Source organism: Oncorhynchus tshawytscha, unplaced genomic scaffold (genome assembly GCF_018296145.1).
Source record: "Oncorhynchus tshawytscha isolate Ot180627B unplaced genomic scaffold, Otsh_v2.0 Un_scaffold_1072_pilon_pilon, whole genome shotgun sequence".
NCBI lineage: Eukaryota > Metazoa > Chordata > Actinopteri > Salmoniformes > Salmonidae > Oncorhynchus > Oncorhynchus tshawytscha.
The window spans coordinates 36384-55203 of NW_024609709.1; the positions used below are offsets into that span (position 1 = coordinate 36384).

Here is an 18820-nt window from a genome sequence, read left to right on the forward strand (position 1 = left end):
TAATACTGATCCTGTAAGGTGAGTCTTAATACTGATCCTGTAAGGTGAGTCTTAATACTGATCCTGTAAGGTGAGTCTTAATACTGATCCTGTAAGGTGAGTCTTAATACTGATCCTGTAAGGTGAGTCTTAATACTGATCCTGTAAGGAGAGTCTTAATACTGATCCTGTAAGGTGAGTCTGAATACTGATCCTGTAAGGTGAGTCTGAATACTGATCCTGTAAGGTGAGTCTTAATACTGATCCTGTAAGGTGAGTCTTAATACAGATCCTGTAAGGTGAGTCTGAATACTGATCCTGTAAGGTGAGTCTGAATACTGATCCTGTAAGGTGAGTCTTAATACTGATCCTGTAAGGTGAGTCTTAATACTGATCCTGTAAGGTGAGTCTTAATACTGATCCTGTAAGGTGAGTCTGAATACTGATCCTGTAAGGTGAGTCTTAATACTGATCCTGTAAGGTGAGTCTTAATACAGATCCTGTAAGGTGAGTCTTAATACTGATCCTGTAAGGTGAGTCTTAATACTGATCCTGTAAGGTGAGTCTTAATACTGATCCTGTAAGGTGAGTCTTAATACTGATCCTGTAAGGTGAGTCTGAATACTGATCCTGTAAGGTGAGTCTGAATACTGATCCTGTAAGGTGAGTCTTAATACTGATCCTGTAAGGTGAGTCTTAATACTGATCCTGTAAGGTGAGTCTTAATACTGATCCTGTAAGGTGAGTCTTAATACTGATCCTGTAAGGTGAGTCTTAATACAGATCCTGTAAGGTGAGTCTTAATACTGATCCTGTAAGGTGAGTCTTAATACTGATCCTGTAAGGTGAGTCTTAATACTGATCCTGTAAGGTGAGTCTTAATACTGATCCTGTAAGGTGAGTCTTAATACTGATCCTGTAAGGTGAGTCTTAATACTGATCCTGTAAGGTGAGTCTTAATACTGATCCTGTAAGGTGAGTCTTAATACTGATCCTGTAAGGTGAGTCTTAATACTGATCCTGTAAGGTGAGTCTTAATACTGATCCTGTAAGGAGAGTCTTAATACTGATCCTGTAAGGTGAGTCTGAATACTGATCCTGTAAGGTGAGTCTGAATACTGATCCTGTAAGGTGAGTCTTAATACTGATCCTGTAAGGTGAGTCTTAATACAGATCCTGTAAGGTGAGTCTGAATACTGATCCTGTAAGGTGAGTCTGAATACTGATCCTGTAAGGTGAGTCTTAATACTGATCCTGTAAGGTGAGTCTTAATACTGATCCTGTAAGGTGAGTCTTAATACTGATCCTGTAAGGTGAGTCTGAATACTGATCCTGTAAGGTGAGTCTTAATACTGATCCTGTAAGGTGAGTCTGAATACTGATCCTGTAAGGTGAGTCTTAATACTGATCCTGTAAGGTGAGTCTTAATACTGATCCTGTAAGGTGAGTCTTAATACTGATCCTGTAAGGTGAGTCTTAATACTGATCCTGTAAGGTGAGTCTGAATACTGATCCTGTAAGGTGAGTCTGAATACTGATCCTGTAAGGTGAGTCTTAATACTGATCCTGTAAGGTGAGTCTTAATACTGATCCTGTAAGGTGAGTCTTAATACTGATCCTGTAAGGTGAGTCTTAATACTGATCCTGTAAGGTGAGTCTTAATACTGATCCTGTAAGGTTAGATCACTCCTGTTGGCCATGACAACGTCATCCGGTAATAGTGCCTTCAGAAAGACTTCACACCCCTTGACCTTTTTTTCACGTTGTTGTTACAACCTTATTACATTGAGATTTTGTGTCACTGATCTACATACAATACCCCAATGTCAGTGGAATTGTTTACAAAGGAATGAAAAACTGGTTATGGTAAGCCTAAATAATCACAAGTTGCATGGACTGTGTGTGCAATAGTGTTTAATATGATTTTTGAATGACGACCCCCACACACAGTTAACTGTAAGGTCCCTCAGTCGAGCAGTGAATTTCAAGCACAGGTTTACCAATGGTTCGCAAAGAAGGGCACCTATTGGTGGATAGGTTAAAAAAAAAGAAGCAGACATTGAATATCCCTTTGAGCATTGTGAAGTTATTAATTACACTTTGGATGGTGTATCAATACACCCAGTCACTACAAAGATACAGGCGCCCTTCCTAACTCAGTTGCCGGAGAGGAAGGAAACCGCTCCTCCCTCTCTTACTCAGTCTCTCCTTACACTAAAGAGGCCAGGCCTTTCACAGTGATACTCATGACTAGAGGAAGGTATCCAGGCTGTTCCTTCATCTCTGTCCTCAGTGTGTCCTCCTCTCTCTTCAGTGTAACTTTAGAGTGACCAAAGAGACTCTCTGTCCTCTGATACAGCTCCTCCTCAGTCAGAACAGCCAGACCTGCATCTCTCAGAGAGAGGGTCTCCCCACTCCCTGCTGCCACATGCTGCACCTGGAGGACAAGCAGCACAGGAATATGATCAGATACTGCTATGTCATGTCTAAGATGCAATGACAATTTCAAAATGGAGTGTTTATATTTGTCCTGTTACACACGTGTTGGTAATGGAAAGGTGTTTGTTGCATATCCCAACTCCCCCTGGGACACCCACAGGGAGTGAGGTCACGGCCAGGGTTACTGGCCCAACGCTCTAACTGCAAGGCTACCTGCCGCCCTTAATCTATTCCAAACAACTATTGAATTAATTGAACCTTTATTTAGCTAGGCCAAGTGGTGAACAGGCCAAGTGGTGAACAGGCCAAGTGGTGAACAGGCCAAGTGGTGAACAGGCCAAGTGGTGAACAGGTCACACAGTACTATATTTTTGAAGAAGTACACAGACTTGTTTACCAGACAGTGTAGTATTTATTTTTTACCCCCTTTTTGTCCCCAACTTCGTGGTATCCAATTGTTAGTAGTTACTGTCTTGTCTCATCGCTGCAACTCCCGTACGAGCTCGGGAGAGACGAAGGTCGAGAGTCATGCATCCTCTAAAAAACAACCCAACCAAGAGCGCATCCAACCCGGAAGCCAGCCGCACCAATGTGTCGGAGGAAACACCGTACACCTAGCGACCTGGTCAGCGTGCGCAGTGCCCGGCCCGCCACAGGAGTCGCTAGTGCACGATAAGACAAGGATATCCCTACCGGCCAAACCCTCCCTAACCCGGACGACGCTAGGCCAATTGTGCGTCGCCCCATGGACCTCCCGGTCGAGGCCGGCTGCGACAGAGCCTGGGCTCGAACCCAGAGTCTCTGGTGGCACAGCTAGCACTGCGATGCAGTGCCTTTGACGACTGCCTCCACCCAGAGGCCCATAGGTTGTTTGTAAGTGTACAGTATTTTTGAAGAAGTATAGACTTTTTTACCAGGCTAAGTGTAACAAAAGGAGAAGTGTGAACTCACCAGGATCTGCAGGGCCTGTAAGACTGGAGGACTGCAACAGGATCCCAACACAGAGAGACACTCATCTGTCATTCCTGAGAAATAAAGATTCACAGATGGTGTGAAACAGGAAGTGGTTTTCAAGGCATTGTGGGTTCTGAGAAAATAAAATGTTCATGAAGTGAGATGCCAGTTTTCCTGATAAATGCAGTGGCTGGAGACTGTTGTGACGAACTGAACTGGCACTTAATATTCAACTAGTCAACTAATATTCACTGCTCAGTGTCTCACCATCCATGGCACTGATAATGAGATGAGTGGCATTGAGGAGGGTGGGTGTCTGGCTGGAATCACTGAGGAGGGAGTGTGTCTGGCTGGAATCACTGAGGGAGGGTGTCTGGCTGGAATCACTGAGGAGGGAGTGTGTTGGGCTGGAGTCCGAATGCTCTAGAAGGTTCAGTATGGCCTGGACTGTCTGCATCTGAGACACTTCCTTAACCTCCCCCAGGTCAGCTGTCTTACCTGTGCACATCTGGTCCAGCTGTGAGAAGAGACATTATTAGACAGAATAGGCGAGATGTGTGGTTTGTTTTTTCCTGCTAAACTTAGTTGAATGTACTGACTAAGTCTCTCTGGATAAGAGTGTCTGGTAAATGACTCATAAGTGAAGGTTCGAGACAGAAGATATTTAGGATACTATGGGTGATTATAATGATGACAGACCGAACGTAATGAGAAGTTAGTATGTTCAGCATTTTCAGAAAGCTGCTGATTCTTGCCAGTAATCCGCTCATAGAAAATAACTGTAGGACTGTGTGTGTTTGTGCCCTGTTTCTGTACGCCTCACTCACCACACTCTCCAGCACACTGACTGCCTCTCTGTCCTCCATGGTTGTCTTGAGGAGCTGGAGCAGAGAGGAACGTGTGTCTGCTGACAGGACTGACAGCAGCTGGAAATGACCCCTCAGTTTCTCCAGTTCTGTCAACACACAAACACTTTGCATCTAGCGGAAGTTTGACTCAGCTGCCACCGTATCACAGAGATTTCACAACCAGAACACTATCATGTGTTTGATTTATTCTGCAACCACAATGGGACAAATGTATGAATATATTTTTTTAAATGAATTGTTAGAGGAAACAGTGATCTCTCCAAGGCAGTGCTATAACCTTTTACATGATCCTCCTGATGAGCTCTTGTTGATATGACCAATGTATTTATTTATCTAGGCAAGAAGGTGAAGAACAAATCCTTATTTACAACAGGATACGCTAGACATTGGCCCTGTACACACATGTATGTACAACAAGCTTTTCTGGACCAAAATAATTACACAAGTGTTGTGGACTGTGGAGCCACGGCACAATGATTGAGTAAACATTTCTGAGCAGACAATTTATCACAACAACCATTGTGTTAAATGTGTTGTAAATCAGTTCTACAACCTGAGTGTGACGGGATCATTGAGAGTTTCACATAAAGAACAACATGTAACATTCCATTCAGTATACGCCTTGCACCACTAGACCAGGGACGCCTTGTACCACTAGACCAGGGACGCCTTGTACCACTAGACCAGGGACGCCTTGCACCACTAGACCAGGGACGCCTTGCACCACTAGACCAGGGACGCCTTGCACCACTAGACCAGGGACGCCTTGCACCACTAGACCAGGGACGCCTTGCACCACTAGACCAGGGACGCCTTGCACCACTAGACCAGGGACGCCTTGCACCACTAGACCAGGGACGCCTTGCACCACTAGACCAGGGACGCCTTGCACCACTAGACCAGGGAGGCCTTGCACCACTAGACCAGGGACGCCTTGCACCACTAGACCAGGGAGGCCTTGCACCACTAGACCAGGGAGGCCTTGCACCACTAGACCAGGGAGGCCTTGCACCACTAGACCAGGGACGCCTTGTACCACTAGACCAGGGACGCCTTGCACCACTAGACCAGGGACGCCTTGCACCACCAGACCAGGGACGCCTTGCACCACTAGACCAGGGACGCCTTGCACCACTAGACCAGGGACGCCTTGCACCACCAGACCAGGGACGCCTTGCACCACCAGACCAGGGACGCCTTGCACCACTAGACCAGGGAGGCCTTGCACCACCAGACCAGGGACGCCTTGCACCACTAGACCAGGGACGCCTTGCACCACCAGACCAGGGACGCCTTGCACCACTAGACCAGGGACGCCTTGCACCACTAGACCAGGGACGCCTTGCACCACCAGACCAGGGACGCCTTGCACCACTAGACCAGGGACGCCTTGCACCATTAGACCAGGGAGGCCTTGCACCACTAGACCAGGGAGGCCTTGCACCACTAGACCAGGGAGGCCTTGCACCACTAGACCAGGGAGGCCTTGCACCACTAGACCAGGGAGGCCTTGCACCACTAGACCAGGGACGCCTTGCACCACTAGACCAGGGACGCCTTGTACCACTAGACCAGGGACGCCTTGCACCACTAGACCAGGGACGCCTTGCACCACCAGACCAGGGACGCCTTGCACCACTAGACCAGGGACGCCTTGTACCACCAGACCAGGGACGCCTTGCACCACTAGACCAGGGACGCCTTGCACCACTAGACCAGGGACGCCTTGCACCATCAGACCAGGGACGCCTTGCACCACTAGACCAGGGAGGCCTTGCACCACCAGACCAGGGAGGCCTTGCACCACTAGACCAGGGACGCCTTGCACCACTAGACCAGGGACGCCTTGCACCACTAGACCAGGGACGCCTTGCACCACTAGACCAGGGACGCCTTGCACCACTAGACCAGGGACGCCTTGCACCACTAGACCAGGGACGCCTTGCACCACTAGACCAGGGACGCCTTGCACCACTAGACCAGGGACGCCTTGCACCACTAGACCAGGGACGCCTTGCACCACTAGACCAGGGACGCCTTGCACCACTAGACCAGGGACGCCTTGCACCACTAGACCAGGGACGCCTTGCACCACTAGACCAGGGACGCCTTGCACCACCAGACCAGGGACGCCTTGCACCACTAGACCAGGGACGCCTCTGCACCACTAACGCCTTCTACCACTAGACCAGGGACGCCTTCTACCACTAACGTCTTCTACCACTAACGCCTTCTACCACTAGACCAGGGACGCCTTCTACCACTAACGTCTTCTAATACTAACGCCTTCTACCACTAGACCAGGGACGCCTTCTACCACTAGACCAGGGGCAGGAAACTTTATGAACTCATCCTGAGGGGTCGCAGTGGCTCGTGGGTCTGCCTACCCACATCCATTCCCACACATGCAGTCAGATTTTGCCCTAAGCAACAATGTTTGCAGTTTTTAATATGATATCTGAGTGAGAGTGACTAACCAAATCAATGGGGGTGCTTCTACACCTGCATTGCTTGCTGTTTGGGGTTTTAGGCTGGGTTCCTGTACAGCACTTTGATATATCAGCTGATGTCAAAGTTTAGACAGCTCGCTAGACTAATTTAGCAACCTAAAAAATGTTGATCCACAACCAATTGTGTATTCTACCTCTCAACAGTAAGTTGAGACCCCGACTGAGTTCCCCTGACAGAAATCGAATGATAATAACAATTTAAATTGGTACGTGGGCCTACAAAAGGAGGGGAACTTGCATGAGTCTCGTTACCTCTCTGAAAGCAGCTCTTCTTTGGGGTGTCGTCGCGAGCGCCAGACACCCCCACTAAGCTCTTCTTAACAGGCCCATCCACCTCGAACCCCCCAAGAGTGTCAGACATTAGGCACAGGTCTGAGGAACAAGAGTGTCGGACATTAGGCACAGGTCTGAGGAACAAGAGTGTCGGACATTAGGCACAGGTCTGAGGAACAAGAGTGTCGGACATTAGGCACAGGTCTGAGGAACAAGAGTGTCGGACATTAGGCACAGCTCTGAGGAACAAGAGTGTCGGACATTAGGCACAGCTCTGAGGACAAGACAAGGAGACAGTAGTATGAACCTATTAATACAGCCACTCATTCAAATACATTGGACATACTGAACATTAACAGAGACCATGCACTTGATAAGGCTTTGTAATATACAACCTACATGGTCTGATTTTGGGTCCAGGTGAGGGTTGACAGTTTAAAATAAAGGCTCCCTCACCATAGTGTCCGTTGAGTTTGATCTCCAGCTCTATAATGCCGTAAGCGATGACGGTGTGGGCAGGAATCTCCAGAGACACGTTGCTGTCTTTGTGCAGGCTGCTGTTCTCCTTTACAGACACCTGTGGAAAGTGGTACTTAAGTCATCTTTGGGGGTGTCTGTACTTTACTATTCATATTTTGACAACTTTTACTTTCACTTCACTACATTCCTGAAGAAAATAAGGTACTTTTTACTCCATACATTTTCCCTGACACTCAAACGTACTCGCTACATTTTGAATGGTCCAATTCACACACTTATCAAGAGAACATCCCTGGTCATCCCTACTGCCTCTGATTTGACACACTCACTAAACACCAACGCTTCATTTGTAAATTATTTCAGAGTGTTGGAGTGTGCCCCTGGCTATCTGTAAATTATTTCAGAGTGTTGGAGTGTGCCCCTGGCTATCTGTAAATTATTTCAGAGTGTTGGAGTGTGCCCCTGGCTATCTGTAAATTAAATTCAAAAAGAAAATGGAACCATCTGGTTTGCTTAATATAAGGAATTTGAAATGATTGATAGTTTTACTACTTAAGTATATTTTAGCAATTACATTTACTTTTGATACTTAAGAATATTTAAAACCAAATACTTTTAGACTTTTACTCAAGTAGTATTTTACTGGGTGACTTTCACTTGAGTCATTTTCCTTCAAACCAGTCAAGGGAAGTGAACAAGTGCACATGACGACATAGAATAAGAGCCTAACATAAGGCCGTGTTAATACATCCTGATCAGCCATTCATATGACTGATCTACTGTAGTAGTCTATCCACGCTTCACTACTCGTTTTGCTCCACATACATTAAAAATCATTCATCTGTGGCCTTGCTGGTCCAGCAGTAATGCTGCAGCCTCCAGCACACATAGGCCTGTCTGCAGTGTTGTCATAGGTCCATCCAGCCTCCAGCACACATAGGCCTGTCTGCAGTGTTGTCATAGGTCCAATCCAGCCTGCAGCCTCCAGCACACACAGGCCTGTCTGCAGTGTTGTCATAGGTCCATCCAGCCTCCAGCACACATAGGCCTGTCTGCAGTGTTGTCATAGGTCCATCCAGCCTCCAGCACACATAGGCCTGTCTGCAGTGTTGTCATAGGTCCATCCAGCCTCCAGCACACATAGGCCTGTCTGCAGTGTTGTCATAGGTCCATCCAGCCTCCAGCACACATAGGCCTGTCTGCAGTGTTGTCATAGGTCCAATCCAGCCTGCTGCCCTTTGAGTCAACCTCTTCCCTATTTTCCCTGCTTAAAGATTCATCTATACAGGGTAAACTACATGGTTAACTTCAACACTTGTAATATATAATATCCCAGCCTAACAAATAGAGATGATTAATGTAACAAATCCTACAACGCTCTTCATCTCTCTCCATCTACCTGGGTGCTCTTGGGCCCACAGAAGCTCAGCAGCTCCCCTAACTGCCCCCCCTCCTGGACCTCCTCTATGACCGAACACGGCTGGGTCGTCACAATCCTCTCCTTCACCACCGCAAACACCTCCCTGGACTTCTCACGGGTCTGCTGGATCAGACAGTGGGACATGTCCAAAATCCTGCAGGAGAGGCAAATAAATCAGATAGTTGTCATTTGAGGAGGGCAAAGATGATTCAAGTTATGTTTCTTGGATGATTATAAAGTAGCTTGGAGAAATCCAGTCTGTTTGGGACAACATTCCACTCCTCATTGTGCCAAACATGACAAGCAGTGGCAAGGAGTGGAATGCTGTGGGGTGGGGGCTGTGCTTTGGCAAAGTGGGTGGGGTTATATCCTGCCTGTTTGGCCCTGTCCGTGGGTATCATCGGGTGGGGCCACAGTGTCTCCTGACCCCTCCTGTCTCAGCCTCCAGTATTTATGCTGCAGTAGTTTGTGTCGGGGGCTAGGGTCAGTCTGTTATATCTGGAGTACTTCTCCTGTCTTATCCGGTGTCCTGTGTGAATTTAAGTATGCTCTCTCTAATTCTCCCTCTCTATCTCGGAGGACCTGAGCCCTAGGACCATGCCTCAGGACTACCTGGCATGATGACTCCTTGTTGTCCCCAGTCCACCTGGCTGTGCTGCTGCTCCAGTTTCAACTGTTCTGCCTGTGGCTATGGAACCCTGACCTGTTCACTGTGATTACTATTATTTGACCATGCTGGTCATTTATGAATATTTGAACATCTTGGCCATGTTCTGTTATAATCTCCACCCGGCACAGCCAGAAGAGGACTGGCCACCCTTCATAGCCTGGTTCCTCTCTAGGTTTTGGCCTTTCTAGGGAGTTTTTCCTAGCCACCGTGCTTCTACACCTGCATTGCTTGCTGTTTGGGGTTTAGGCTGGGTTTCTGTACAGCACTTTGAGATATCAGCTGATGTAAGAAGGGCTATATAAATTAATTTGAATGTTAGCACAGACAGACTGGATTTCTCCAGGCTACGCATAAAGCGGTGTTCAGCTTCATTAATACATTTACTGGTCTTATAAATCTATTTTTCTTTTTTAACTATAGCATACATATGGTGTTGGGCTGTCAGAATACAGTCCGCCCATATGGTGTTGGGTAGTTAGAATACGGTCAGCCCATATGGGTAGTTAGAATACGGTCAGCCCATATGGTGTTGAGTAGTCAGAATACAGTCCGCCCATATGGTGTTGAGTAGTTAGAATACGGTCAGCGCATATGGTGTTGAGTAGTTAGAATACAGTCAGCGCATATGGTGTTGAGTAGTTAGAATACAGTCAGCGCATATGGTGTTGAGTAGTTAGAATACAGTCAGCGCATATGGTGTTGAGTAGTTAGAATACAGTCAGCGCATATGGTGTTGAGTAGTTAGAATACAGTCAGCGCATATGGTGTTGAGTAGTTAGAATACAGTCAGCGCATATGGTGTTGAGTAGTTAGAATACAGTCAGCGCATATGGTGTTGAGTAGTTAGAATACAGTCAGCCCATATGGTGTTGAGTAGTTAGAATACAGTCAGCGCATATGGTGTTGAGTAGTTAGAATACAGTCAGCGCATATGGTGTTGAGTAGTTAGAATACAGTCAGCCCATATGGTGTTGAGTAGTTAGAATACAGTCAGCGCATATGGTAGAATATAGTCAGTGCATACAGTTTGCAAAGAAACACTGATCATGAGGAAAGATGCTGTGATATACAGTGCATTCGGAAAGTATTCAGACCCCTTGACTTTTTCCACATTTCGTTACAGCCTTATTCTAAAATTGATTAAATAGTTTTCCCCTCGTAAATCTACACATAATACCCCAGAATGACAAAGCAAAAAGTTGTTTTTTTAAATAAAAAATGTATAAAACATTAACTGAAAAATGCACAGTTAAAGGTAATCAGACCCATTACCCAGTACTTTGTTGAAGCACTTTTGGCAGAGATTACAGCCTAGAGTCTTCTTTGGGTATGACGCTACAAGCCTGGCACACCTGTATTTGTTGAGTCTCCCAGTCCCTGCTACTGAAAAACATACCCACAACATGATGCTGCCACCTCCATGCTTCACTGTAGGGATGGTACTTGGTTTATTCCAGACGTGACGCTTGGTATTCAGGCCAAAGAGTAAAATCTTGGTTGTAGCATCATACCCAAGACTCTAGGCTGTAATCGCTGCCAAATGTGTTTCAAGAAAGTACTGAGTAAAGGGTCTGAATACTTATGTAAATATCATGTTTTTATTTTTGAAAGTTTTATTAGCAAACAAAATTAAAAAGCTGTTTTTGATTTGTCATTATGGGATAGTGTGTAGATTGATGAGAAAAACAAACTATTGAATCAATTTTAGAATAAGGCTGTAACGTTTTTAAAAAATGTGGAAAAAGTCAAGGGGTCTGAATACTTTCCAACTGCACTGCACAGTCGTGGCCAAAAGTTTTGAGAATGACAAATATTCATTTCCACAACGTTTGCTGCTTCAGTGTCTTCAGATATTTTTGTCAGATGTTACTATGGAATACTGAAGTATAATTACAAGCATTTCACAAGTGTCAAAGGCTTTTATTGACAATTACATGAAGTTGATGCAAAGAGTCAATATTTGCAGTGTTGATCCTTCTTTTTCAAGATCTCTGGAATCTGCCCTTGCATGCTGTCAATTAACTTCTGGGCCACATTCTGACTGATGACAGCCCATTCTTGCATAATCAATGCTTGGAGTTTGTCAGAATTTTTGGGTTTATGTTTGTCCACCCGCCTCTTGAGGATTGACCACAAGTTCTCAATGGGATTAATGTCTGGGGAGTTTCCTGGCCATGGACCCAAAATATAGAGGTTTTGTTCCCCGAGCCACTTTAGTTATCACTTTTGCCTTATGGCAAGGTGCTCCATCATGCTGGAAAAGGCATTGTTCGTCATCAAACTGTTCCTGGATGGTTGGGAGAAGTTGCTCTCGGAGGATGTGTTGGTACCACTCTTTATTCATGGCTGTGTTCTTAGGCAAAATTGTGAGTGAGCCCAGTCCCTTGGCTGAGATGCAACCCCACACATGAATGGTCTCAGGATGCTTTACTGTTGGCATGACACAGGACTGATGGTAGCGCTCACCTTGTCTTCTCCAGACAAGCTTTTTTCCAGATGCCCCAAACAATCGGAAAGGAGATTCATCTGAGAAAATGACTTTACCCCAGTCCTCAGCAGTCCAATCCCTGTACCTTTTGCAGAATATCAGACTGTCCCTGATGTTTTTCCTGGAGAGAAATGGCTTCTTTGCTGCCCTTCTTGACACCAGGCCATCCTCCAAAAGTCTTCGCCTCACCATGCGGAATGCGTGCAGATGCACTCACACCTGCCTGCTGCCATTCCTGAGCAAGATCTGTACTGGTGGTGCCCCGATCCCGCAGCTGAATCAACTTTAGGAGATGGTCCTGGCTCTTGCTGGAATTTCTTGGGCGCCGTGATGCCTTCTTCACAACAATTGAACCGCTCTCATTGAAGTTCTTGATGATCTGATAAATGGTTGATTTAGGTGCAATCTTACTGGCAGCAATATCCTTGCCTGTGAAGCCCTTTTTGTGCAAAGCAATGATGACGGCACCTGTCTCCTTGAGGGTAACCATGGCTGACAGAGGAAGAACAATGATTACAAGCACCACCCACCACCCTCCAGCTTCCAGTCTGTTATTCGAATTCAATCAGCATGACAGAGTGATCTCCAGCCTTGTCCTCATCAACACTCACACCTGTGTGAATGAGAGAATCACTGACATGATGTCAGCTGGTCCTTTTGTGGCAGGGCTGAAATGCAGTGGAAATGTTTTGGGGGGATTCAGTTCATTTACATGGCAAAGAGGGACTTTGCAAATAATTGCAGTTCATCTGATCACTCTTCATAACATTCTGGAGTATATGCAAATTGCCATCATACAAACTGAGGCAGCGAACTTTGAAAATATATATAGTTGTGACACAAATATACAAGGAATAGGGTGCTATTTGAGATTCAGCCTGTGTGTTTTCCTTTCACTAACCACTGACTCTACTGTAGGAAGAGGTGAACTGAGTATACCCTAGGCCTACTGTAGGAACAGGTGAACTGAGTGTAACCTGGGGTTACTGTACGTACAGGTGAACTAAGTGTAACCTGGGGTTACTGTAGGTACATATTAGAGAGAGAGAGAGGAACTCACTTGTCTTTGGAGTCGCGCAGCAGCTTCTGTACATCCACCTCCTCTTTCTTCAGGCTGCCGAAGGACGACTGGAGTTTAGATGTGTCTTTCCCCTCCACTTTAAGGTTTACAGCAACCAAATTCGACTCAAAGTTTCCTGATTTGTTGTCACCAAATGTCCCTTGGTACTTTAGGAAATCAGTCTTGACCACAACTGTAGGAGAGGGAAGCAAAAAAAATTAAAAAATTATTCTAGCTCTGTCAAATTGTTTTTTGATCATAGATTTTAAAGTAGATTTAAGATAAAACTAACTCGGCCACTCAGTGACATTCACTGTCTTTTTGGTATGCAACTCCAGTGTTTATTTGGCCTTGTGTTTTAGGTTAGTGTCCCGCTAAAATGCGAATCTGCCTGTGCTTAGCTCGATTCTGTGTATTTTTTATCCTGAAAAACTCCCCAGTCCTTAACGATTACAAACATACCCATAACATGATGCAGCCACCACTATGCTGGAAAATATGGAGAGTGGTATTCAGTAATGTGTTGGATTGGATTTGCCCCAAACATAACAATTTGTATTCAGGACAAAAATTGAATTGCTGTACATTTTTTTGCAGTATTACTTTAGTGGCTTGTTGCATACACACTTCCTTCTTTTCACTCTGTCAATTAGGCTAGTATTCTGGAGTAACTACAATGATATTGAACCATCCTCAGCTATCTATTATCACAGCCATTAAACTCTGTAACTGTTTAAAAGTCATCATTGGCCTCATGGTGAAATCCCTGAGCAGTTTTCTTCCTCTCTGGCAACTGAGTTAGGAAGGGTGCCTGTATCTTTATAGCGACTGGGTGAATTGATACACCATACAAAGTGTAATGAATAACATCACCATGCCTAAAGGGACATTAAATGATTTTTTTTTTTTTTACCCATCTACCAATAGGTGCAAAATCTCCCTGGTCTTTGTGGTTGAATCTGTGTTTGAAATGCACAACTCGACTGAGGGACCTAACAGATAAACATAATTCCACTGTGACACCGTGGATTGATGGCAGCATTCGCGTGAAACTGAAAGCGCGAACCACTGCTTTTAATCAGGGCAAGGTGACCGGAAACATGACCGAATACAAACAGTGTAGCTATTCCCTCCGCAAGGCAATCAAACAAGCTAAGCGTCAGTATAGAGACAAAGTAGAATCGCAATTCAACGGCTCAGACACAAGAGGTATGTGGCAGGGTCTACAGTCAATCACGGATTACAAAAAGAAAACCAGCCCCGTCACGGACCAGGATGTCTTGCTCCCAGGCAGACTAAATAACTTTTTGCCTGCTAAGAGGACAATACAGTGCCACTGACACAGCCCGCAACCGAAACATGCGGACTCTCCTTCACTGCAGCTGATGTGGGGAAAACATTTAAACGTGTTAACCCTCGCAAGGCTGCAGGCCCAGACGGCATCCTCAGCCGCGCCCTCAGAGCATGCGCAGACCAGCTGGCTGGTGTGTTTACGGACATTTTCAATCAATCCCTATACCAGTCTGTTGTTCCCACATGCTTCAAGAGGGCCACCATTGTTCCTGTTCCCAAGAAAGCTAAGGTAACTGAGCTAAACGACTACCGCCCCGTAGCACTCACTTCCGTCATCATGAAGTGCTTTGAGAGACTAGTCAAGGACCATATCACCTCCACCCTACCTGACACCGTAGACCCACTCCAATTTGCTTACCGCCCAAATAGGTCCACAGACGATGCAATCTCAACCACACTGCACACTGCCCTAACCCATCTGGACAAGAGGAATACCTATGTGAGAATGCTGTTCATCGACTACAGCTCGGCATTTAACACCATAGTACCCTCCAAGCTCGTCATCAAGCTCGAGACCCTGGGTCTCGACCCCGCCCTGTGCAACTGGGTACTGGACTTCCTGACGGGCCGCCCCCAGGTGGTGAGGGTAGGCAACAACATCTCCACCCCACTGATCCTCAACACTGGGGCCCCAAAAGGGTGCGTTCTGAGCCCTCTCCTATACTCCCTGTTCACCCATGACTGCGTGGCCACGCACGCCTCCAACTCAATCATCAAGTTTGCGGACGACACAACAGTGGGCTTGATTACCAACAACGATGAGACGGCCTACAGGGAGGAGGTGAGGGCCCTCGGAGTGTGGTGTCAGGAAAATAACCTCACACTCAACGTCAACAAAACTAAGGAGATGATTGTGGACTTCAGGAAACAGCAGAGGGAACACCCCCATCCACATCGATGGAACAGTAGTGGAGAGGGTAGTAAGTTAAGTTCCTCGGCGTACACATCACAGACAAACTGAATTGGTCCACCCACACAGACAGCATCGTGAAGAAGGCGCAGCAGCGCCTCTTCAATCTCAGGAGGCTGAAGAAATTTGGCTTGTCACCAAAAGCACACACAAACTTCTACAGATGCATAATCGAGAGCATCCTGGCGGGCTGTATCACCGCCTGGTACGGCAACTGCTCCGCCCACAACTGTAAGGCTCTCCAGAGGATAGTGAGGTCTGCACAACGCATCACCGGGGGCAAACTACCTGCCCTCCAGGACACCTACACCACCCGATGTCACAGGAAGGCCATAAAGATCATCAAGGACAACAACCACCCGAGCCACTGCCTGTTCACCCCGCTATCATCCAGAAGGCGAGGTCAGTACAGGTGCATCAAAGCTGGGACCGAGAGACTGAAAAACAGCTTCTATCTCAAGGCCATCAGACTGTTAAACAGCCACCACTAACATTGAGTGGCTGCTGCCAACACACTGACTCAACTCCAGCCACTTTAATAATGGGAATAGATGGGAATGATGTCAAATATATCACTAGCCACTTTAAACAATGCTACCTAATATAATGTTTACCTACCCTACATCATTCATTTCATATGTATATACTGTACTCTATATCATCTACTGCATCTTTATGTAATACATGTATCACTAGCCACTTTAACTATGCCACTTTGTTTACATACTCATCTCATATGTATATACTGTACTCGATACCATCTACTGTATCTTGCCTATGCCGCTCTGTACCATCACTCATTCATATATCTTTATGTACATATTCTTTATCCCCTTACACTTGTGTCTATAAGGTAGTAGTTTTGGAATTGTTAGTTAGATTACTTGTTGGTTATTACTGCATTGTCGGAACTAGAAGCACAAGCATTTCGCTACACTCACATTAACATCTGCTAACCATGTGTATGTGACAAATACATTTGATTTGATTCTGATTTGATTTGACATTATGGGGCATTGTGTTTAGGCCATTGACAAAAAAAAATCTAAATGTAATCCATTTTAAATTCTAGCTGTAACACAACAAAATGTTGAAAAAGTCATTGGGTGTGAATACTTCTGAAGGTTCTGTATGTATCATGATAGGATCCTCTTCATAATCTTTCCAGTAGCATGGACAACAGAGTTGACGCTCAGATCTTTCACAAGGAACACATTCACACAGTATCACACTGAGGGAGAGAGGAGCCTATACCTGCAAACAAACAGGTAGCAAGTACAGGTGTGCAGCCTATCATTTCAACTGAGGGGCTGATCTTGTGTTTACCTGGGGTTAAGGGTGTGTCTCCAGTCAGCACATCACTGAGGGTAAAATCAGTGGGCAGGTACTTGGGTTTCTGCCAAATCCAAAAACGCTTGCGTTTCACAACCAGTGAGAGAGGGACCAGTTTGTCTGAGTCAATCAGACTGGACACAGGGATCAAACTGCCATCATCAATCTCCTCCACAAAGTTTCTTGTGGCCGTGGAAAACATCTTCAATGGGAGACGGACACAGAGATGGTCGAGGATGATGTCTCTGTTTGCAACTGATAACAAACACGACAAGAACACAAGATTAATAATACGATAATATTCACATTGAAAAAGTTCCCATTAATTTACTATCTAAAAAAATAAAACGTTAAAGCCATGACCTATGAGCCATATGAGTAGCAGACTGGATACGCTAAGAAATCAGACATTACACAGAGTCAAAACACTGTGGTTGTTATTCGTAAACGTTCATAGACGTCTATCTATGCGTTCATAATTCACGACTCAATATGTTCAAAATTGAAACTACTTCTACCTACAAGAGCAATATATTTTACCGTTTATCCTGGCTATGTCCTAGCCGAACGAGAAAGCCCGTTCCAAGTTAGAGTTATCGGTCTAGATAAAGGTAGACATTTCTGTCTCAACAGCGGAATAAGTACCGTGATAACAAAGAGGTTCGCTCCACCCCTTTCTCCAGCCACGTGCACTGGAAGTGTTTTGGGGGAACCCCCTCACGTTTGGTTCTATCTCTCTGTGCTTCCATCTCCACCTCCTGTCCAGGGCACCACCAGCTGCACAGTGAAACCAAACATGTTCTCATTGTTCTATCTGTGGTAAAACATTACAAAATAATGTAGCCATGATGATAATATTTTATTTCATGTAAAGGAACTTTCAATGCATAGCTAGACAAGCTTGGCTCCACGAAGACACCTATGATACATGTTAAAGTATAATTAAGTTAATTACGCCCCATCAAGAGCCCCCTTATTTACATAAGTATTCAGACCCTTTTGCTATGAGACTAGAAATTGAGCTCAGGTGCATCCTGTTTCAATTGCTTGTCCTTGATATGTTTCTACAACTTGATTGGAGTCCACCTGTAGTATATTCAGTTGATTGGACATGATTTGGAAAGGCACAAACCTGTCTATATAAGGTCCCACAGTTGACAGTGCATGTCAGAGCAAAAACCAAGCCATGAGGCCGAAGGAATTGGCTTTAGAGCTCCGAGACTCTGACAGAGCTCCAGAGTTCCTCTGTGGAGATGTGAGAATCTTCCAGAAGGACAACCATCTCTGCAGCATTCCCCCAAACAGGCCTTTATGGTAGAGTTGCCAGATGGTAGCCACTCCTCAGTAAAAGGTACATGACAGCCTGCTTGGAATTGCCAAAATGCACCTAAAGGACTCTCAGACCATGAGAAACAAGAAACCAAGATTGAACTCTTTGGCCTGAATGCCAAGCGTCACTTCTGGAGGAAACTTGGCACCATCCCTACGGTGAAGCATGGTGGTGGCAGTATCATGATGTGGGGATGTTTTTCAGGGACTGGGAGACTAGTCAGGATTGAGGGAAAGATGAAAAGAGCTAAGTACAGAGAGATCCTTGATGAAAACCTGCTCCAGAGTGCTTGGGACCTCAGACTGGGACGATGGTTCACCTTCCAACAGGACAACAACCCTAAGCACACAGCCAAGACAACGCATGAGTGGCTTCGGGACAAGTCTCTGAATGTCCTTGAGTGGCCCTGCGAGAGCCTAGACTGGAACCCGATCGAACATCTCTGGAGAGACCTGAAAATAGCTGTGCAGCGATGCTCCCCTTCCAACCTGACAGAGCTTGAGAGGATCTGTAGAGAACAATGGGAGAAACTCCTCAAATACAGGTGTGCCAAGCTTGTACCATCATACCCAAGAAGACTCAAGGCTGTAATCACTGCCAAAGGTGCTTCCACAAAGTACTGAGTAAAGGGTCTGAATACTTACAGTTGAAGTCAGAAGTTTGCATACACTTATGTTGGAGTCATTAAAACTTGTTTTTCAACCACTCCACAAATTTCTTGTTAATAAACTATAGTTTTGGCAAGTCGGTTAG

The 18820-nt window shown here is 45.7% G+C and overlaps 1 protein-coding gene across 2 annotated transcripts; it reads right to left on the reverse strand.

Annotated features, from left to right (window-relative positions):
* Window positions 1–2036: 2036 nt before the first annotated feature.
* On the reverse strand, window positions 2037–17497 carry LOC121845602 (gasdermin-E-like). 2 transcript variants are annotated; one of them, XM_042317143.1, is made up of 10 exons: window positions 17383–17497; window positions 16732–16992; window positions 13143–13335; window positions 8904–9078; window positions 7481–7601; window positions 7004–7123; window positions 4200–4327; window positions 3640–3889; window positions 3370–3443; window positions 2037–2416 (listed from the first exon to the last, which is right to left on the reverse strand). In XM_042317143.1, the coding sequence occupies exons 2-10, from the start codon at window positions 16937–16939 to the stop codon at window positions 2189–2191; spliced, it is 1497 nt and encodes a 498-aa protein (XP_042173077.1). In that variant the 5' UTR covers window positions 16940–16992; window positions 17383–17497; the 3' UTR covers window positions 2037–2188. The 2 variants fall into 2 exon arrangements, with proteins under 2 accessions (XP_042173077.1, XP_042173076.1); XM_042317142.1 differs by having other exon boundaries at window positions 17278–17436.
* Window positions 17498–18820: the final 1323 nt, after the last annotated feature.